Source organism: Eriocheir sinensis, chromosome 24 (assembly GCF_024679095.1).
Source record: "Eriocheir sinensis breed Jianghai 21 chromosome 24, ASM2467909v1, whole genome shotgun sequence".
Taxonomy (NCBI): Eukaryota; Metazoa; Arthropoda; class Malacostraca; order Decapoda; family Varunidae; genus Eriocheir; species Eriocheir sinensis.
The window spans coordinates 4,042,221-4,065,129 of NC_066532.1; the positions used below are offsets into that span (position 1 = coordinate 4,042,221).

The following is a 22,909-nucleotide window of genomic DNA, read 5'->3' on the forward strand; positions in this document are numbered from 1 at the left end:
CAGGTTGGAAAATAATTGTTACAATTGGTCACGTATGTCAAGGTGACCTCCACGCACCATCGGAGTGCGAGGTATACAAAACTGAGACGGTAAACACTGACGGACGACATTCCTATAAGGTGGCGTGATCTATCTGTCGTGGGTTTTTCCATTGACAATTGTATGCCTAATTCGTGGTGATATTAAATAATAATAATACATTGATATCCTACTATAACAAGTCGGCACAGTGTGAACGGGGCTTTAGCCAGTGGTGGGTAAAGACAGAGGGGAGGCGTGACATCCGGGTTACCACAGCTTACCTTCCCCAGGTTTCCCCAGGTACCCATCTATCGACCAGTCTAAAAGAGAGGGTGAACAGCTCTATCACCATCCACTCCGCTTTCTCCTCCTCTCCTCGCCTTATCTTGCAATTGCTCCTACCCCCTCCCCTCCCTAAGACCTCTCCCCGTCACGCCCGCCAGCTCCCCCCCCCTCTAACACTCACACTCGGCTTGCGCTCGTTTTCTTCATTAGTGTAAGTGTAGGCAGACGCAGACACAACGGGAGTCAGAGCACCAAGAACAACAAATAGCTAAGGTAAAGTTGAAGCAATGTTGTCCGCATGTTAAAGGTCTTGGAATAGCACTAACGATGTCTTAGACTTAGGGGAGCTAGCTTAGACTCGTCACGAACTGAACACATTGCCGCCTAATATATACTCAGCCGCCTCAATGTCGGTATGGAAGAGTTTTCAGAATCTTGAGGAACTTTTGGGTCAGTCCATATTTGTCCAAACAGTCACACCAGGCCTCTATGGACAGCATGGACAGGTTTTGTTGAGTCAGTGAAAGTCTTTGTTTTGTTCCATGCACTTTTCTTGGCCTTGCCTTTTTTTTTTTTTTTTTTTTTTTTTTACAGCAAAGGAGACAGCTCAAGGGCACAAAAAAGTAAACATTAATAAAAAAAAAAAGCCCGCTACTCGCTGCTCCTAAAAAGAATCCAAAGAGGTGGCCGAAAGATAAGTCAGTTTCGGGAGGAGAGGTGTCCTGATACCCTCCTCTTGAAAGAGTTCAAGTCGTAGGCAGGAGGAAATACAGATGAAGGAAGATTGTTCCAGAGTTTACCAGCGTGAGGGATGAAAGAGTGAAGATGCTGGTTAACTCTTGCATAAGGGGTTTGGACAGTATAGGGATGAGCATGAGTAGAAAGTCGAGTGCAGCGGGGCCGCGGGCGGGGGGGAGGCATGCAGTTAGCAAGTTCAGAAGAGCAGTCAGCGTGGAAATATCGATAGAAGATAGAAAGAGAGGCAACATTGCGGCGGAATTTAAGAGGTAGAAGACTATCAGTATGAGGAGGAGAGCTGATGAGACGAAGAGCCTTTGCCTCCACTCTGTCCAGAAGAGCTGTGTGAGTGGAGCCCCCCACATGAGATGCATACTCCATACGAGGGCGGACAAGGCCCTGTATATGGACAGCAACTGTGCAGGGAGAAGAACTGGCGGAGCCGGTACAGAACGCCCAGCCTCGAGGAAGCTGATTTAGTATGAGATGCGATATGACGTTTCCAGTTGAGATTTTGAGTTAAGGATAGACAGAGGAGGTTTAGTGTTGAGGAAGGTGATAGCTGGGTGTTGTCAAAGAATAGGGGATAGTTGTTTGGAAGATTGTGTCGAGTGGATAGGTGGAGCAACTGTGTTTTTGAGGCGTTGAAGGACACCAGGTTCTTCTTGCCCCAATCGGAAATAATAGTAAGGTCTGAGGCTAAGCGTTCTGCAGCCTCCAGCCTTGAGTCGTTAAGTTCCTGAAGGGTGGGTCTTCTATTAAAAGAAGTTGAATAATGCAGAGTGGAATCATCGGCGTAGGAATGGATAGGACAGTTCGTTTTGGAAAGAAGATCATCAATGAACAACAGAAAAGAGTGGGAGATAGGACAGAACCCTGTGGGACACCACTGTTAATAGATTTAGGAAGAACAGTGACCGTCTACCACGGCAGAAATAGAACGGTCAGAAAGGAAACTGGAGATAAAGGTACAGAGAGAACGATAGAAACCGTAGGAGGTAAGTTTAGAAAGCATAGATTTGTGCCAGACCCTATCAAAAGCTTTTGATATGTCCAGCGCAATAGCAAAAGTTTCACCGAAACGGCTAAGAGAGGATGACCAAGAGTCAGTTAAGAAGGCTAGGAGATCACCAGTAGAACGCCCCTTGCGGAACCCATACTGGCGATCAGATAGAAGGTCAGAAGTGGAAAGGTGCTTTTGAATCTTACGGTTAAGGATTGATTCAAAAGCTTTAGATAGACAAGAAAGTAAAGCAATAGGACGGTAGTTTGAGGGATTGGAGCGGTCACCCTTCTTAGGTACAGGCTGTGTGAAGGCATACTTCCAGCAAGAAGGAAAGGTAGATGTTGACAGGCAGAGGCGAAAGAGTTTGACCAGGCAGGGTGACAGCACGGAGGCACAGTTTTTAAGGACAATAGGAGGCACTCCATCAGGTCCATAAGCCTTCTGAGGATTGAGGCCAGAGAGGGCATAGAAAACATCATTTTGAAGAATCTTTATAACAGGCATAAAGGAGTCAGAGGGGGGATGAGTAGGAGGAATATGCCCAGAATCGTCCAGAGTGGAGTTTTTAGAAAAAGTTTGAGAGAAGAGTTCAGCCTTAGAGATAGATGAGACGGCAGTGTTGCCGTCAGGACTGAGGAGTGGAGGGAAAGATGAAGAAGTGAAGTTGGAGGAGATGTTTTTGGCTAGATGCCAGAAGTCACGGGAAGAGTTAGAGAAAGCAAGGTTTTGACATTTTCTATTAATGAAAGAATTTTTGGTTAGTCGGAGAATACATTTGGCACGATTTCGGGCAGAAATGTAAAGTTCATAATTAGCATTAGTTTGAAGGCTCTGGTATCTTTTGTGAGCTACCTGGAAGATTATCATGTCGAATATGCATTACAGTTCTTTTCTAAGCCCCAATTTTTTTTTTAACATCTCTGCCTGTAGCGCCGGAAGGCTTTCTTCAGGGGACTGGTGGTCGGCCCAAGCCCGTCATGGGGCAGGCAAATTTTATAGTGCCGCCAATTATGTTTGGCTCATGCTGCCCCCCGGAACTCATTCTTGATTCACTGGACGGTTTCTTCTAGAGTCCGGGTTGATGGGTGGTCTTCAGGACAGCATGTGGGTAATCTTAGGCTACTCGGCAGTGACTGAAAAATCCCAGGTGGTATCGTGGGGATTCGAACCGACGTTATCCATGGCGCGGTGAATGCGGGGCCCGCACGCTAACCACTCAGCCACCGCCTACTGAGTTTTATGAAGAACTTATGTGGCTCGCTAATCAATCAAGAGTGATTCTGTGTGGTATCTTTCCTGCAACAGATAACAGAGATGTGAATCTGCTGTTATCACATTCGCTTATGGACTCGCTCAGCACGAGTACATGGCGCTATCGATACCTGTACAGGAGGACAAAGGTCCGGATCTTCAAGTCCCTTGTGCCCCCTGTCTTACTCTATGGGTGTGAGACATGGACACTAAATGGTGACTTGGAGAGGCAGATTGATGACTTTGGTAATAGGTGTCTACGCAGAATCATGGGATATCGCTGGAATAATTGTGTTAAGCCGGTGACTACTCTGTGAGACTGATTTCACATACGTAAATTACCCACATAGGCCGTCAACGCCAACTCCGGTTATACGGGCATACAGGCATGTGGCATGAGCTCATCGGGTTGTTTCTGTAAAAGATAACCTCGAGTGGAGGAGGCCAAGGGGACGCCCACAGAGTTCGTGTTTTAGGCAAGTCAATGGATCTTGCCGAGAGGTACTTAGATAGGGGACCTGCATGGAGACTTGCCCGGAGGACCCTCAGGGCTTGGCATCGAAGGGTGGGCGAGGCGATGCACCTCGCGGGGTATGCCCACACTGATTGAAACACACACACACACACACACACACACACACACACACACACACACACGCATCGGGATCAATATTTTTTTAAAGATAATAGTACGTAAACCTGGAAACAGTGATATTAACAGATAGTGTGGCACTGTCTGTGTGTGTGTGTGTGTGTGTGTGTGTGTGTGTGTGAGAGAGAGAGAGAGAGAGAGAGAGAGAGAGAGAGAGAGAGAGAGAGAGAGAGAGAGAGAGAGAGAGAGAGAGAGAGAGAGAGAGAGAGAGAGAGAGAGAGAGAGAGAGAGAGAGAGAGAGAGAGAGAGAGAGAGAGAGAGTGCGTGCTTAATTTCGCTATTAAACTAAGGTGGGCTTTTATTAGTATTACTTCGCTTCTCATACAAAGGAACGAATGTGTTCTGCTGAGTGAGTAAATGATTTTTAAAGCTTAGCCAGGCTTCCTCTACATTGCCATCATCTGATAGTTGTATTTCTGTTAGTTTTTGTCGGATTTCTACGAAGTTAGCTCTTTTGAAATTGGGCAGAGAGAGAGAGAGAGAGAGAGAGAGAGAGAGAGAGAGAGAGAGAGAGAGAGAGAGAGAGAGAGAGAGAGAGAGAGAGAGAGAGAGAGAGAGTTTCTATTCAGATAGGCACAATTTTATTGGAGGTACATATAAGGAATATAATAATATTCGAGCCTCGGGAGCAGGGGAGACTAGCAGGGAGGAAACAGACTTGTCATGTGGAATTTGATTTAGAAGATTGACGACCTAGGAAACATTAATTAAAAAGTCAAGATAGTGTTATCGTCCCTGTCTATGATGAAGTGGGAAGCAGAAGCTCGTTGATTACAGATGATAAAGCCACTATCCCACACAGTGAAGGTCTGGTAAAGAATAATGGACAGAAGAATATGAGAAGCATCAATAGGATGGGAGGCTTGGCTTTATGACGGGAGCTGCAGTGTTTGCGCTCAGACAGATCACGGAAAAGCGCTGACTGAGGCAGAAGGGAGTAGTAGTAGGTATTGGCGACAGTGACGGGACCAAAAAATTCGCAAGCATGATCAAGAATTAGCACCAAAAATGACGTCGAAAAATTTTATACGTTGAATTTGCCGGCCGGGGCAGCCAGCCAGCCAGCCGCCGAGGGGACCTCCCCACTACCCACCCGGGTAGTGGTGAAAAGCTACCCAAAGTGACCATTTCCCCCCCCCCCCCCACCCCACCCCCACCACCTTCCACGCCATCGTGTCTCCCCCTACCCCCCGGAGGCCTGAGCGTCACCCTCCTGCCGGGGATTGGTTAGGGGCGTCCTTTCGCGCCGTGCCGGGGCGTCGCCCTCCTGCCGGGGATCGGTTAGCGCGAGCGGTGACTTGTTCGGGGGATCGGTTAGGGGCGTCCTTTCGCCCCAGTGCCGGGGGATCGGTTAGGGGCGTCCTTTCGCCCCAGTGCCGGGGGATCGGCTAGGGGCCTCCATTCGCACCGTACCGGGGCGTTACCCTCCTCCCTGGGGATCGGTTAGGGGCGTCCGTGAGCCGCAGTGCCGGGGGATCGGTAAGGGGCGTACATTCTCACCGTGACGGTGCGTCCTTTCGCCCCAGTGCCGGGGATCGGTTAGGGCGTCCTTTCGCGCCGTGCCGGGGCATCGCCCTCCTGCCGGGGATCGGTTAGGGCGTCCTTTCGCCCCAGTGCCGGGGATCGGTTAGGCGTCCTTTCGCACCGTGCCGGGCGTCCCTTCGCCCCAGTGCCGGGGATCGGCTAGGCGTCCTTTACACTGTGCCGGGGCGTCACCCTCCTGCCGGGGATCGGTTAGCGTCCTTTCGCACCGTGCCGGGCGTCCTTTCGCCCCAGTGCCGGGGGATCGGCCAGGGCCTCCTTTCGCGCCGTGCCGGGCGTCGCCCTCCTGCCGGGGATCGGTTAGGTGTCCTTTCGCACCGTGTCGGGGCGTCACCTCCTGCCGGGGATCGGTTAGCGCGAGCGGTGACTTGTTGGGCGGAGGCCTGTGGCTACCTTTCCTCCCTCTCCCTCTTCCCTCCCGCTATTGATTTTTTCCAGTTTGCCAGCATGTGTGCGTGTCCCCTTATTCCCCACCCTCGCGAGCGGTGACTTGATGGTCAGTCTGAGGGTACCATTACCTCACTCTCACTCTACCCGCTATTGATTTTTCAGTTTGCCAGCATATGCGTGTGTGTGTGTGTGTGTGTGTGTGTGTGTGTGTGTGTGTGTGTGTGTGTGTGTGTGTGTGTGTGAGTGTGTGTGTGTGTTACTGTTGATTTTCATATTGACTGGAGATATATATATTGTCTTTTCAGTGAGGGGGTAGGAATGGGAAAAGTAGATTTTTTACATTTTTATTGAAATATAGTGGAAAAAAATGGTATGACAAGTTATTATATTACCTTAATCTAGTCTATTTTATTTGTTCTTTCTTAATCCAGGCTAATTTGTTCTTTCTTAATCCAGACTAAATACATGCTAAGCCTAAAAACAAAAACACACAATCGCCATAAAAAAAAGACATATTACAAACTCACACCGTACAGGCTCAAAGAAATACAATGGAAACCCACCCATCCTACCCCTTTTTTTTTCTCTCCCCTAAAATAAATCCTAATTGAAAGAGACGGAAAAGTAGATTTTATACATTTTTATTGAAATATAGTGGAAAAAAAATGGTATGACAAGTTATTATATTACCTTAATCTAGTCTATTTTATTTGTTCTTTCTTAATCCAGGCTATGCGTCAACATCATCTCCACGGTCGCCTTTATCTCACCTCCCCACCCCGAGAATGGCATGGAGATTCCTCCCCACCGGGCTGGGTTTCAGACGAAGGAGCTCACGCGAGTGGCTGTAACGGCGACAGAGCTCGCGGTAAAAGCAATCATTGATCTGTTACTTAAAAGCTAAAGCCTAAACCATAACAAGCTCAGTCTTTATCGCAAACATGACGAGCGCGGACGAACATATAATATACCTTAGAAGCCTAGGATGCCGCGATCTTTATCCCGACAACGTGCCAGGTTCATTTAAAATGAAATCATACCGTTAAATTTACACCCGACCGAGATTATCAGGTTGCCTTACACGGTATTTTTATTCCTAGAGAAGTATACACCTCCATCGAGAAGACAAAGAAGCCATAGTGGAAGTTTACACAGAAACGCTCAATGACGCCTCAGGAAAACAGTTGCGGTACTCGCTGTCTCCCTCGAAAAATATAACGAGCAAGCAAATAAGCGCAATTGTGGCTGACCTTAATACATACTGGCAAGCTATTTTAAATGGAGTGTTTGGGTTTACAAATTACAAGGATTATTTTGATGGAGAAGGCGGAATACTGAGTTGGACCAAAAATTTTGTATGCTACCACAAACGCTCTATAGATGGCTGCGGTAATCTAAATTATTGCAAAATAAGTTTGTTATTTAAGCCCAGATTGGCGGCTATTCTTGGATTTATTCCTAATCATTACTATGATATATTCGTCACGGATGAGGAGTCACATTACTCGCTTCGCCAGGTAAATGCCGATTTCCCGCCAGACCCCCACGCCGACGTGGACTATCTCCACCTCTATTGCGACATAATCCAGCCCACGCGATTTGCTAGCCAAACTGTGAACATTTTAGCCACCCTCCCTTACGGTGGGAGTAACAATTATTACTCAGTGCAAAGACCTCTGTATAAAAAGTTGGCGAAGAACGCTATAGATTCAGTGGCGGTAGTGGTGACGGATCAGTATGGACGAAAAATATACTTTGAAGAAAACCGCTCGGCCACGATCGTCTTGCACATTACACCTACCCACCCTCTCTTTTAAAATCAGTGGGCCAGCAAAAAAACGCTCACTCATGGCGAGACTTTTGCCATGGAAGAGTGTTATGGGGAAGACCTTATCGATTTATTTCCCCGCGAGCGAGGAGGGAGGATATTTGTGGCCGGTGCGTCAGGATCTGGGAAAACACAGCTAGTGACGCGACTTGTGCGGAAATATTGTGACAAATTCTATCGAGTTCTTATTAAATTTTGCGGTGCAACACATCATCCCATTCAAGACTTGCCAGAGCTGCAAAATAAAGTAATACTTAGTAAGGACATTATAGACCCAGAACAGGAAATTGATCTCTGTCAGAAAAATAAATCTATGTTAGTAGTATATGACGATAACTTTTTACGCGCTGCCAATGATGAAAGCGTCGCCAATGTTTTTATTAAAGGCAGACATCTTGGCCTTAGCTCCATACTCATTTCTCAGAACTTATTTATGCAGGGAAAGTATGCGCGAAGCATATCCCTCAATTGCACTCATTTCGTTTTGCTTAAACAAAGAGATCTTGGTCAAATTGAACTTCTAGGTCGTCAATTGTATGGTCGTGACAGAGCCAAGGCATTTCTCAGTATCTACAAGCGAGCTGTTGCGGGAAAACCTTACGGCTATCTGCTGGCTGACGTCTGCATAACTACCCCCGAGGTCCTATCACTGAGATCAAATATAGCGAACGACGGCTCCTTTAATGGAGGTCATAATTACATCTTAGTCTGCGTTGATGCATTTTCAAGTTACGCCAAAGCCCTGCCTCTTAAGGGGGGCGACTACCCCCCCCCCTACAGCTCTTTTGGTAGGTCCAATAGCCTTGAAATTTTATTATGTTGTTTGTTGGTGTTAATGAGGAGTGTATAGTGAATTTCATGGAGATTGGGTGAATGATAGGGGGCACTGAGGTAAAACGCGTTTTTTTTCAATTTGTTTCACAGGCTTTATTTTTAAGTCAATCACTTTGAAAAAATTACCAATGAAACTTCGATTATATATCTACATTTTGTCGGGAACAGATTTTTGATTTTTGATTTTATCTTTGAGAGAAAATTTTTAAATTTTTTTTTCACACTTGATTTTCTCCGCTCTGTATCCCGTTTTCTATGGCCATATTGAAAAATCTATTCCAATAAAAAAATCGGCCTTTGATTGAAGTTTTTATTGATACCTAACAATTGTCAGTCAGATGATTTACTGATTTTTTGAAATTTTTTGAAGTGTAAAAAACCAACTTTTGAGAAATCGGCTCCTAATTTTTTTTTTTGCATTTACCCCTGTCATGCCCTTCATAATTGTCCGATTGAGATGAAATTTTCACACATGATTGTGCAAACCTTGCTGATTGACTGGAGATATTGATAAGGCATCTGGTCCCCTTTCTCAGTGTTGAGAAAGTATTATTCACTGGTATGTGAGGGTGTCAAAAGGCGCCACCTTTCTCATTGTCGCCAGATTTTATCAATATTCTCCAGGCTGGTATTCTTCATCCTTCTTCTGCTGTTTTCTTTTCTTTTTGGACTTGGGTGTTGCATGTCTGGCTCTTTCAAGGTCTTGCCAGTGAAGAGATTCTTGTAATCTTTCTTGAGAACCAAACATATGTAATATTATGTTCCCATCCTCATAGCCAAAGTTGTGACGCGTGATCTACAGTCCTCTCGGCCCTCGGGCAGCATGACTACTCCATCCACCCTCTCTGAGATGCCAAGTGATGCAGATTCATAAAGAAGAAATCATTTTTTATTGAAAATTTACGCGTATATAAGCATTGAATGACACCACGTGTGTAACCGCGTGACTCAGGCCTCTGACGCAACCGCGCGGGGTATTTAAACATGGCTTCCCGGCCGTAAGGGATTTAATTTGACCAAAACAAACCTTACCACTTGATAATTTAGGCTATCTCGGCCACAGTGAGCGAAGAAAAAGAATTTCTCAGATTTCAAAAATATTCGGCCAAAAATACCCCGTAGCCGCCCCCCTTAAACGTAAAGATGCAAAATCTATGGTAATGGCAATGAAGACATTGCTAGAGGAAGAAGCTGCTTTCAGTGGGGTCTCTAGGCTCTGTGTTGACCGAGGCAAAGAGTTCTATAATCGTCCACTTCAAACCTATTTGCAAAGTAAAGACATAAAAATGTACAGCGTTTACTCCCAAGAGATAAAAAGCAGCCTTGCTGAGCGATTTATCAGAACTCTGAAAGGTCGAATATATAGGTATATGACAGCTCACAATAAACTCGAGTATATTTCCATCTTGCAGAAGGTACTCGAGAGCTATAACCGCACGCCTCACGCACGTCTAGGAAAACCCCCAGCCGAAGTACATGCTATGAATGACCCGCAGTTTTAAACTTAGCGGTATAGCCAAGGACTTGGCTGAAGTGTATGGCTATGCTAATCTCTTTGAAAATCGGAAACAACTTTATAATTTGAACAGAGTCGTTTGGAGTGACAGACCGAATGTGGGGTCGCTGGTAGTGAAGGAACCACCCACGGAATCAAATTATCCCATTGTGGTGGGTATGGTGACTCAATTTTGTCAGGGTGAATCTGTAGAATATAATGACGTGTCAAGATATTTTATTGAAACCAGCAGAGATATGCATTATGTGAACGGTTTAATGTCGGACACCAAGCAAAGCAGACGCGATAATTTTAAATGTTGCCTCAGTGAGCTAGGTGATTATGTAAAGCAGAAAAAAAACATTCGAAAAGTCATTTTTCCTACCGGCGTAGGACGAAGGGGAAAGATGGATCATGAATGGAACGTGGCCTACTTGAAGGAGCTAAGATCTTTTGCCCACCAACTAGATTTGAATAACGTTAAGGTAATGCTCTTGGGGCAGGAAGAGGGGACGAAGAATCTCCCCGCGAAAGCCTCAACTGCCGGGGATGGGCGACAGACACAAACCACTGTGTAGCTATAAAAATGACGTTTTATATTTTTTTTAACTAGTGGTCATGCAGTCATCGTCGCGAACAGTGTTTCTTCCGCCTACGGAGGGTGAATTTTCAAGTCTTTTGAGTAGCTTTCCACATCAGGTGGGGGGTGGTTTTGGCAATATTCGAACTGTGCATTTCGCCCATCCTGCAAGACTACATCAAAGAGGTGGCGGTATTTTTAGTACGCTCGCAAACCTAGCCAAGAGTGTAATGCCCTTTCTATTCAGAACCGTTAAGCCCTCAGCGCTTAAGTTTACTCAAGATGTTATCCAGGATGTGAGCAGTGGACAAAGAAGTGTGAGAGGGGCTTTAAAGAAAAGAGGTATTGAAGCCTTAAGTGACGTAGGTGCTAGAATTATTAAAGGTGGAAAACAAAAAGAGTTACTTCGCGAAACAAGAAGAAAAAAAAAATTAATAAAAGGAAAAGTGGTTGCAAGAGAAAGAACAGCGATGTGTTTGATATAATTTAGTAATGTGGAGGTGCGGTGGACACTCATGAAAAAAAGGGGGGGGGGAACATTCTGACCTGCGCGCGTGCGTGGGCTTGCCATTTTTTTTAGCGAGTGGTCTCTTATCAAGTTAACACGTCGCCCGCTCCCGCGACCAGTGTCTCCATTAGTATATAGCGGGCGAAGAAAGCGACAACAGCATGGCCTCCGCCGCTCCCTCCGTTCCGATTTCTGATTATGCGCTCAGTGTGGTTGACGAATTCCCTAGAATCAACAGACAACGCCAGGTTGAGAGCTCTATTGCGTCTAAAACTCTTGTCGACATTTTACCTGTAAATTTGTCCAGCCACGCCCGGTTAAAAGATAAGTACCTAGAGTTCCGCGTGCCGGGGGTGAAGGGGGCATTTATCGATCTTGCTAAATTAATTCTTGAGTTGAAATTAAGTGTCACTCAAGCTGATGGACAAACAAAAGTCGAGGAGGCTGTCAATGTCGAATTCTGCAATGGCACTGCTAATACCATGTTCAAATCAATTCAGGTGTATGTAGGCGATCAAATGGTTGAAAGTAACCCATACTTTAATTACTGGTCATTCCTAAAAATGCTCACCACCTTCTCCACGTTAAAACTCAAATCATTCGAAGAAATAGGAAAGCTCCTCAAAGATAACAGGTCGGGTGGAGCAGGCGTAGCTGAAACCTATGACGCCGCATACTTCACTAGCCTTGGGAGCAAATACAAGAGACATTTAAAAGATATCAAAGATCACGGTCATCTCACCTTCCCATTAATGTCGGACATTACTTCTTGTGATCAGTATTTATGCGACGACATCCCATTGAGAATAAGGCTTGAGTTAGCTAACGAAGCTTGGTATTTGAACACTGACGGCGATGGGAGTGCTGTGCGTGCCCATATTGATTTTGCTAAACTTTGGGTCACCAGACTCCAACCCTATCCGTCAGCATTGCTTGCATTAAATAAAGAATTAAAGACAGGAAAAATAACGCGTACAATATTTAACAAGACGTTATATAAATCTCTGGTTCTCGGCAAACAGCAGACAAGTATTGTCTGTGACCAACCGTGGGGAAATGTCATTCCAGAGCGTTTATACATCGTTATGGCTGACATGAGGGCCTTCGGGTGTATATAATAAAATGGCTTGTATTTCAAGAATGCTGATTTGTCTGAACTAACAGTCTCTGTCAATGGTATGAATATGTATAAAAATACGGTTTCTTTTCCCCACGAGTGTACGCGAGTCTATTATGATATTTTAGATAGTTTAGGAGTAGAAAATGACACTTTGCTTGATTACGATAGCTTTAGGAAAGGAAGGACAGTGTTTGTTTTTAGTTTGTTACCGGAAGACATACGAGGCACAGTGCCTCTTGAACACAGTGGAAACTTACGCATAAGTCTTCAGCTTAAAAAAGGCTTGGATGAAAATTTAGTAATTATCTGTTTTGGGGATACAAAGGGAGTGTTGTCAATCAACTCGGAGAGGCACGTGTCTTGCGACACTAGAGCATAATGAATAATCAACAAATTATGAAAGGTCTACAAGGAAGACTTTATCACAATAATATATATTTCTTAGGCTGTCTTCCCGCTGACGATGTAGCGAAATTAAATCTAAGGAGTCAGACAAGCCCATTGTCTTTATTGCTAATGTGTTAGGCGCGTCGCAAGCTTCGAAAATGGGTCACTGGGTGGTGTTCTATGTTAGTGATAAGTGTATATATTTCTTCGACACATACGCCCTGACCCCATCATTATATTCTAAGTACTTTCGAAGTTTCTTAAATAAGCATAAAGATTATCCTGTTTTTAAACTTGCCGCAATATTACAGTCGGACAAAAATCTGGTGTGTGGCGTGTATTGCATTAAATTCGTATACTTATGTAATAAAATAGGCTTAGAGAGGACTAGTCAGTTTTGAAAGATAATTATGATTTAGGAAATTTTTGAAGAATGACAGAAAGGTGTTAACATATGCTTATAGAATGTTTAAAATGCTCCATGTATAAAAACATTTTGTCAATCTAGTCAAGGACTGACTTACAAGCATTGTATTTCTAAGATATGTGGCTAACTTATTAAATGTTACATGATAATAATGTGTGTGTGTGTGTGTGTGTAAAAAATGTAGAGAAGTACCATGTACCTTATTCATTTATGGCGTGTGTGTGTGTGCAATTATATGTAGTTATTAAAAACAGGATTCTGTTTTTTTTTTTTCGTGCGACGTGACCGGGTGGGTGTGAGTTTGTTCACGCTTTCCTATGTGTAAAAAATGTAGAGAAGTAGCATGTAGCTTATTCATTTATGGCGTGTGTGTGTGTGTGCAATTATATGTAGTTATTAAGAACAGGATTCTGTTTTTTTTTTTTCGTGCGACGTGACCGGGTGGGTGTGAGTTTGTTCACGCCTTCCTATTGTTCGGAAGAAGAATGGCTTGCGGTTTTGGGCATGTGCGCGCGTGTTTGCATACATGTGTGGGCGTGTCCCCTATAACCTGGGGTAGCCTCGGAAGAAGAAAAGGCTTGTGGTAGTGTGCGCATATGCCCCAAATAACCCCGGGTAGCTTAGTCAGTCCCCTAACGTTGCGAGAGGAGCATCATGGAGGAAGTCTTCGCCGTCATGAACTTACAACAACAACAACAACAGCCCCACGCTGCCGCTGCAACTCTTCATGCTGACGATGTTGACGATCAGATAATGGGTCAAGCCGCATTAGAAGTTGAAGCACATCCCAAGCTGAAGCCGTGGATAACACATCCCAAGCTGAAGCCATGGATAACACATCCCAAGCTGAAGTCGTGGATAACACATCACATCCCAGAAACGGAGGTGAGATATCCGCCTCTTGTATTTTTTTTTTCTGCGCGCACAAGCGCTGGTGTGTGTGTGTGTGTGTGTGTGTGTGTGTGTGTGTGTGTGTGTGTGTGTGTGTGTGTTTAAAAAATATATATATATTTCTTGTCATTTCAGCGGATGTTGGTGGTGGTGAGGTGGGGGATGTTCCAGAAACTCCCAAGTCTACCGGTGAACACATCACGGGCGAGTCATTGGGCAACAACAACAACAACCGCGGCGCGTTGGGAGGTGTCGGTAAAATGGGGCGGCGTGTGCTGAGGGAAGGACTTCTGCGACTTCTGAAGGATGTGATACCTCCATTACCAGTGTCTCATCTGAAGAACAACCCACCGGTCAGCGTAACGCATAGTAAGTATTTTTTTATTCTTACAAGAGAGAGAGAGAGAGAGAGAGAGAGAGAGAGAGAGAGAGAGAGAGAGAGAGAGAGAGAGAGAGAGAGATATATTTTTTTTTTCTAATAATGTTTCTCTATCTTTTCATAAGTCCACGGCAACAACAACAGACACGCTTCGGTGATGGTGTGTCTTGACTCTCCGTCGGGCGCTGAATCGCGAGAGCGGCGGCGAAGTCGTCTGCAGCAAAAAGATCATGAAATGCGTCAATCACGACTGGAAAAAAAAATGCAGCATATGGCGGAAGTGTTGCGGCAGCTCCAGCAGCAGGGGCGTAGCGAGCAGCAGGAGACGCACCAGAGACGACAAGATCGCGACCGGGGACAAGAACGGCGGCGAAGAATGACAAAGAATAATTTGCCGAAGCAGCAAGAACACCGGGACCCAAGACTGTCTCAGAAGAGCCTCCACAAAGTTGGGAGAAAAAAACTTCAGGTGGCCAAACGTGAGGCGGGTCTCTTCTCCTCAGCAGCGGCGTACGGTCGGGGAAAACCAATGAAAAAAAATCTCTCTGTGACCAAGAAACTCGTCTTTGAAGACCCACCAGCGCGGCGTGCAACAACTGCGGCCGTTGAAGAAAATCTCGCGCCACAACCGGGCCCTTCCAATGCGGCTCGTGCGGACGAAACAAATGAAAGCTTCTCAAGCACTGTCCTTCCTTCAGCTTTCAATTCTTTGAATTTTTCTCATAGCATGGACGTGAATAATATTATAAATGTTCTTGATGAGAGTCCTATATTTAGTGCTTAACAATCATTTTTTTTTTTATATATGTACTCGCTCTGTGTGTATTATTTTTTATATATATATATGTACTTGTGTTGTGTTTTTTTTCTTCATTTTTTTTTATGGCGATTGTGTGTTTTTGTTTTTAGGCTTAGCATGTATTTAGTCTGGATTAAGAAAGAACAAATTAGCCTGGATTAAGAAAGAACAAATAAAACAGACTAGATTAAGGTAATATAATAGCTTGTCATACCATTTTTTTCCACTATATTTCAATAAAAATGTATAAAATCTACTTTTCCCATTCCTACCCCCTCACTGAAAAGACAATCGATATAACTCCAGTCAATATGAAAATCCAGTAACACCCACACACACACACACACACACACACGCATATGCTGGCAAACTGAAAAATCAATAGCGGGTAGAGGGAGTGGGAGGGGTAATGGTACCCACAGACGGACCCTCCAGTCACCGCTCGCGAGGGGTGGGGAATAGAGGGGACACGCACACATGCTGGCAAACTGGAAAAAAATCAATAGCGGGAGGGGAAGAGGGAGAGGGAGGGGGAAAGGTAGCCACAGGCCTCCGCCCAACAAGTCACCGCTCGCGCTAACCGATCCCCGGCAGGAGGGTGACGCCCCGACACGGTGCGAAAGGACACCCCTAACCGATCCCCGGCAGGAGGGCGACGCCCCGGCACGGCGCGAAAGGAGGCCCCTGGCCGATCCCCCGGCACTGGGGCGAAAGGACGCCCCGGCACGGTGCGAAAGGACGCCCCTAACCGATCCCCCGGCAGGAGGGTGACGCCCCGGCACAGTGCGAAAGGACGCCCCTAGCCGATCCCCCGGCACTGGGGCGAAAGGACGCCCCGGCACGGTGCGAAAGGACGCCCCTAACCGATCCCCCGGCACTGGGGCGAAAGGACGCCCCTAACCGATCCCCCGGCAGGAGGGCGACGCCCCGGCACGGCGCGAAAGGACGCCCCTAACCGATCCCCGGCACTGGGGCGAAAGGACGCCCCGGCACGGTGCGAAAGGACGCCCCTAACCGATCCCCCGGCACTGGGGCGAAAGGACGCCCCTAACCGATCCCCCGGCAGGAGGGTGACGCCCCGGTACGGTGCGAATGGAGGCCCCTAGCCGATCATCCGGCACTGGGGCGAAAGGACGCCCCTAACCGATCCCCCGGCACTGGGGCGAAAGGACGCCCCTAACCGATCCCCCGAACAAGTCACCGCTCGCGCTAACCGATCCCCGGCAGGAGGGCGACGCCCCGGCACGGCGCGAAAGGACGCCCCTAACCAATCCCCGGCAAGAGGGTGACGCTCAGGCCTCCGGGGGGTAGGGGGAGACACGATGGCGTGGAAGGTGGTGGGGTTTGGGGTGGGGGTGGGGGTGGGGTGGGGGGGTGGAGGGTTGGGGGTTGGGGGGTGGGGGGGTGGGGGGGAATGGTCACTTTGGGTAGCTTTTCACTACTACCCGGGTGGGTAGTGGGGAGGTCCCCTCGGCGGCTGGCTGGCTGGCTGGCTGGCTGCCCCGGCCGGCAAATTCAACGTATAAAATTTTTCGACGTCATTTTTGGTGCTAATTCTTGATCATGCTTGCGAATTTTTTTGGTCCCGTCACTGTCGCCAATACCTACTACTGGGAGTGAATATAGTTTCAATAAGACATCGAGTGTACGACAGTGCCACATGGCGTTGTGCGGTGTGCCTTAGCAGCGGTGTTCCTCAGTCATGTTGCTTGTTTTTTTTTTTTTTTTACGTTCTGTCTATAGCACCGGTAGGCTTTCTTGGCCCGATGGTCGGCCCCAGTCTGTTATGGCGCAGGCAAATGTTTATAGAGGTGCCATCTTACTTGGCTTATGCTGCTCCTGGAGCTCATCTTAAAGCCTCTTTTTAGAAAGAGAATCTAGAGTCCGGGTTGACAGGTGGTCTTCAGGACAACATGTGGGTAGTCTTGGGACTCTTGGCCCACTAGGCGGTAACTGAAAAATCCCAGCTTATGGCGCCGGGCGGGACGCGCACCCGGGTCCTCCTAGACGCCGCGCCCACATGTAGTCAGGCAGGGACCGTCCACCCATCATTCTATCTCTACATAATTACATAAGTATATCTATCTATTTCTGCAGTTTGCCGTTGAGTGTGCCTTTACCACATTACCCTACAGTCACCATGCTCACCCGTCAGACAGCGATTATTTTCCTCATCCTCGTGGCCGTCATCGCCATCTACAGTGTCTCCAGGTGCGTGCTGCCAAGGCTTCTGTGGTCTTTCACCCCTTCAGTACGGTGGCGCCCTTGTCGGCGTCACGAAGCCTATTAACCTTCTGATATACCATATAAGCAACAGCCTTTCGAAAATTCATATGATTTTGCTTTATAAAGTAAAATATCATGGAAAATTGTTATTACTATTATTACTCCTGCTATTACTATTATCTATACGAATAATTAAAGTAATTTCACAGGAAAAACACATTTTCGTCCATGGCTCAGGAAATATCTTAGATTTAGCGTTACGTTCTAAATTATGTGACAACAATATGAATAACCTCGTCGCGCAGTAATGACGATAACGGTGCATAACGTTGTTGCCCTACACAGAGACGATTTTCAGTCTGCCTTTGGAAGGGTGCGTAGACAATATACCTAAATATACGCTCTTTTTTTCGCCTGACAGGTATTCACTTGATGAGAAGTTTGCTTCCGTGCTCGTGGCGAGATGCATCGACACCAGCAGCAGCAGGAGCGCCTCGCCCCCGGCCCCCGGAGCATCAAGGGACGGTGCCTTCTACCGGGAGGAAGACATCGCCACGTGGAACGAGGACTGGGGTAAGGCCACCCCTAGTTTTCTCCGCCCTTCCCTTCCTCCCTCTTTCCTCCTCTTCATTAGTTGCCATTATAAGTTACGGGACTTACGGCAAATACGATCACGGTATGGAGAATGTGTGAGGACCCGTATCTACCTCGTGAACGCCGGATGTCCAGTCCCGAAGGTTTCGTCTCCTGAATATTTCGCTCATGGCTGCTTTGCTTTCTAGCATCTACAGCCTAATTTGATGTTAGGTGCTAGTTAAACAAACCTAGAATTTGTACGCTTGTTAACATGACTAATACAGAATAACTTCTACAACACAAATGTTCATCACACAGGCTATAGTTCGGCCTCTAATAGTAAAAAGAACAAAGTGTAATTCCTCCTCCTACGCGAGTTCTTGCAAGTAATTTGCTCAGATAAGTAATCGCATGAGGCGACCCCCTGCGAGTACCCTTACTAGTCTTTATTAATACAATAATCCGACCCCAGGACAGCACCGGCCCTGACAGCCGTGTGTGTGTGTGTGTGTGTGTGTGTGTGTGTGTGTGTGTGTGTGTATATATATGTGTGTGTGTGTGTATATATATGTGTGTGTGTGTGTGTGTGTGTGTGTGTGTGTGTGTGTGTGTGTGTGTGTGTTGAAGAACGACACATATATTTGGACATGTTTTAAACTGGGTAAAAGCAATTAGCGATGGATATACCGATTAACTACTGAACATAGTAAAGATGGGACTCGCAGAAATGGGTTAAGTTAGATGAATTCAGCTTCCAAAGTGGACTAGTGATTCTTAAAAGACTACCAATGCAACTCTCGAACATGACTGTGACTCCCCTTTCCTTCAAGGGGAGAAGAAGTGTGCGCTGCGGGAGATGACCAACCTCAGCCAGCTTTTCGACTACATCCAAACGCCGCTGGTCCGCTGCGACACACAGGTGAGTCTGCGGACGCGTGGCCTTGACAATGAGGCAACTGCACCGACACGAGCAACGAGGACGGCGGAACAACACGAGCAATACAGAACGACAATAACAGCAGCAGACGCTGCATGGCTGCATTTTGACAACTACTTAACGTGATAGCAGGTTACCCTACTTGACGAAGGTAGGTCAGTTTATTGGCAGAGTCGGGGTAGTTTACTTGGTGGGTTTAAGGTTTCTTTACTTGGAGCTCTGAGGTTACTGTGCTTGGTAAACTTGGTTATGCAACATGATGGAGATAGGTTACTTTACTTGGGGGTTACATTACTCTTACTTGGGGGAGTTTGGTTACTGTATCTGGGTGAGATTCAGTTCCTTCACTTGGCGGGGTTTGGTTACATTATGTAGTGAGCTTATGTTACTTACTGAGGGTGGGTTACTTTTCTTGGAGGGGTTTGGTCACGTTGTTTAGTGAGGTTAGGACTTCACACGGTGGGGTTAAGTTGTACGAAGTTGCTCTGGAAAATAGAGGAAGGAGTTAATAGCAAAAGATCCCAATGTAGTCCCGAGTCATGCCATACTTCTGTCTTCAACAGCTGATGCTGGGAGGCCGTTTGCTAGGCAAGAGTCGCTACACCGACGGTGAGAAATGGGTTTGTGTGGACAAGAAATTCAAAGTGATTCCCTTGAAATGTCTGGTCTTTTCCTTCGGCATTGGGGGAGACTGGTCATTCGAGGACGAAGTCGATAGGAAGCTGGGCTGCACGGTAAGTTTTTTGATTGATTATTTCTGATAAAAAAAAATAGAAAAGGAAGATGGTCGCCATCCCAATCCCCAGGGAATAAAAACTGGTACTGGGATTTTTGGACGGTAGACAACTCCAAACTGATATTAAAAAAAAGGAGGAAAAGCGCCTTCAATAATGTCTTCTTATAAAAAGACAAAAAGATGAAAAAATAAATTAAGTTCCAGAAAGGTCCAGTTGCTCCCCTCCTAGGCAGCCACAGTTGCAGGAAGAGTACACCAGACGGAAGGCACCTTAATGCCACATGCCGTCTGAGATTCACGCCCGAGATTCATTTCCTGTAATTTTGCAGTAATTTGCTACGAGCGGTGATATTCCCGAGTGTGAGACGACTTAACGCTGATGCGAGTAGAACATACGCCGGTCACCCGTAGCTGCCAATCACTCTACAGAAGTTTGCCAAGAGTGCCATTACATTCCGAGAGTGCGATAGTCAAAACAAACAAACGTATACAAAACAAACAGCACATACGCCGTTCACCCGTAAGTGCCAATCACTCTACAGAAGTTTGCCAAGAGTGCCATTACATTCCGAGAGTGCGATAGTTAAAGCAACAGACTGATACAGATAGTAGGTACGCCGGTCACTACTCAGGAAGGACAAGTGTTAGCTCCAAACATTTCATGAAAGAGTCCATTAAGAAATTTCAGAGCAGATGATGAGAATTCGCTCTTGTTCTGGAATTATGAAACGTTAAAGATTGAAACGGGTCTGGGGATAGAAAGGCGGCGTTGATGGGTCCTCACACAGAGAAGTTGGGACCCGTAGCGGTGGGTACAAACTGGAAAAATAAGCTTCAGGAAGGAGGCAGCCAATTACAGTACTGGGGTGTGAATAAATGGAACAAATTAAGCAGATGTTTAGCTAACGAAACGCGATCAAAATATCCAATTTAAGACTTGAGATATTTATAGACAAGGAAATGACGGCAAATCACGTGTTTGGGAGCTACCATGTATAGGCCGCCTAGCCCCATGTGTTAATTCTCTTTTGCATCGTGTCTGGTGTGTAGCCGCGACTTGTCCATGATCGCATAATTATACGGCCGACTTCCTGCAGGTGTTTGCCTTCGACCCCACCATCAAAAAGGAGAATCACAACCGCACCGCCAGAATCAGCTTCTTCAACCTGGGCATCGACGGCGTCACCAACACCGACCCGCAGGCCAAGAAGAAGGTAAGACTGTTAAACCGGGGCCCAACGCCGTAGCCTACTCCGCGTCTCCAACGCCAGTAATTTTTAACACCGTCGTTGACTTCCCCATCTCCTGTTCTCAATGTTCCTCCTCCCATCAGCACAGCAGCCAATCACGCACGACCTGATGCATTTTACTGTATTACGGCTACATTTAATATACATACATACCTACAGGAGAGAGAGATATTGCCAGGCCCGTGACAACCATCGCTGCACCCGCAGGTGGACCGCTACGCCAACATCCTCGCGGGGCTCGGCCACCTCAACAGCATCATTGACATCCTCAAGATTGATGTGGAGGGATCCGAAGTCGCTTTCTTTGGGGATGTTTTTGGGAAGACTCCCAACCTGCTGAAGAACGTCAAGATGATAGCGATGGAGATTCACATGGACTCCAATCTTAGAGGTAGTGTTCCTGTGTGGGAAGGGCCGCCCTCCTCTGCCAGACGGAGGCTACAGATTGCTGCGTCTTTTACTGGCTGATCTCAAGTTGTTTCTCCTCCTACTCCTCATTTGACTGATAAATTCCTGAATACAATGCGACGTCTGTTTTTTCTCTTATTCAGTTGGATTGACTAGAACGTCAAACTGTAGGCTTTACATTTTTTTTTTTAAACTCGGAACGGATATTCAAGATCATATATATTTTTCAGAGCTTAGACGAAGTTACAAAGTCTTCTGGGAATACTTTCAACTTCTGGACTGTTTCGGCTTCAAGATTTCGCACAGCGCCGTCAATCCGTTCTGTGGTCACAAAGTAGTGGACGGGCAGCACCGCTCCAACTGCTACGAGATAGTGTGGGTCCAGGACCGAGAATGGTAAAACCAAAGTCTAATTATAACAAGTCTGGCCACTTCCCTCGAAAATCTCGTCGGATTCACGCAATGACGTCACGCTGCCTTCAAAGACTGGGTCCGTTAAGGGGCTCTCACACATTCCCGGTCCCGGTCGCGACCGTCCCCGATGACTCCCGATAAGCCGGTCGCCGGTCGACCGGCTGTAAGATCGGGGATTGTCGGCGGCAGACCGCCGGTCGACCGCCGGTCGACCCTGAGGACCGTAGACGCAGCCGACCACCGCCGGTCAACTTTAAAATTTTCAAAGATATCGGCGATGCGCCCGGTCGACCGGCGGTGTGGAAAAATGTCGCCGGTCGACCGGCGGTCAGCCGCCGACACCCACGGCAGACCAGCGGCAGACCGGCGAGTGAACACCTGTGTCTGACCTGGGGATTAGCGAGGGAGGAAGGAGGAAAACGAAGAGGAACAGGCAGGAGCGAGGGATGAAGAGAGAGAGGGAGATGCGATAAAGGAGGAAGAGGAATGGGCGAAAGAGAGAAAATATATATATATATATATATATATATATATATATATATATATATATATATATATATATATATATATATATAGATATAGATATAGATAGATAGATAGATAGATAGATAGATAGATAGATATAGATATAGATATATATAGATAGATAGATAGATAGATAGATAGATAGATAGAGATATTGAGAAATAGATAGATAGATAGATAGATAGATAGATATAGATAGATAGAAAGAGAGAGAGAGAGAGAGAGAGAGAGAGAGAGAGAGAGAGAGAGAGAGAGAGAGAGAGAGAGAGAGAGAGAGAGAGAGAGAGAGAGAGAGAGAGAGAGAGAGAGGAATGGAAGGAGGAACAGGTGGGAGGGAGTGAGGAAGAGAGAGGGAGTGAGGAAGAGAGAGGGAGGGATGGAGGAGAGTGAGGAAGGAAGGGAGAGAGGGTGGAAAGAGATGAAAAGAAAGGAGGAAGAGGAATGGGTGAAAGGAGAGAGAGAGAGAGAGAGAGAGAGAGAGAGAGAGAGAGAGAGAGAGAGAGAGAGAGAGAGAGAGAGAGAGAGAGAGAGAGAGAGAGAGAGAGAGAGAGTTTTATGCACACGAATGAATTTAGGTATGAAGCTATTTATGAGGTAATTATAAATATATGAAAATGCAAAGAAAGTGTTTGCTCGTCGATGTGCAGCAGGTCTGCCGCCGGTAGGCCGGCGGTCTACCGCCGACTGACCTGCTGCAGTCGCCG

The 22,909-nt window shown here is 46.5% G+C and overlaps 2 protein-coding genes and 1 long non-coding RNA gene across 8 annotated transcripts in view; 2 read left to right on the forward strand and 1 right to left on the reverse strand.

The window, feature by feature from the left end:
* LOC127002792 (uncharacterized) overlaps positions 1 to 22,909 on the reverse strand; it is a 74,525-nt gene that overhangs the window by 33,348 nt on the left and 18,268 nt on the right. For 3 of the 5 annotated variants that reach the window (XR_007756545.1, XR_007756543.1, XR_007756547.1), the window contains exon 2: positions 21,012 to 21,191. The exons of the other annotated variants lie outside the window; for them this stretch is intronic. This is a non-coding gene — a long non-coding RNA (uncharacterized LOC127002792). The remainder of the gene's footprint in view (positions 1 to 21,011; positions 21,192 to 22,909) is intronic. 5 annotated transcript variants of the gene reach the window in all.
* The window catches only part of LOC127002788 (uncharacterized), a 101,533-nt gene that overhangs the window by 28,469 nt on the left and 50,155 nt on the right, over positions 1 to 22,909 (forward strand). The window lies entirely within an intron of this gene.
* On the forward strand, positions 450 to 22,756 carry LOC127002789 (uncharacterized). The gene is made up of 8 exons (XM_050868994.1): positions 450 to 579; positions 17,231 to 17,344; positions 17,781 to 17,932; positions 18,766 to 18,854; positions 19,436 to 19,606; positions 20,706 to 20,822; positions 21,066 to 21,249; positions 21,497 to 22,756. Exons 2-8 carry the CDS (start codon positions 17,274 to 17,276, stop codon positions 21,664 to 21,666), a joined length of 954 nt encoding a protein of 317 aa, XP_050724951.1. The 5' UTR covers positions 450 to 579; positions 17,231 to 17,273; the 3' UTR covers positions 21,667 to 22,756.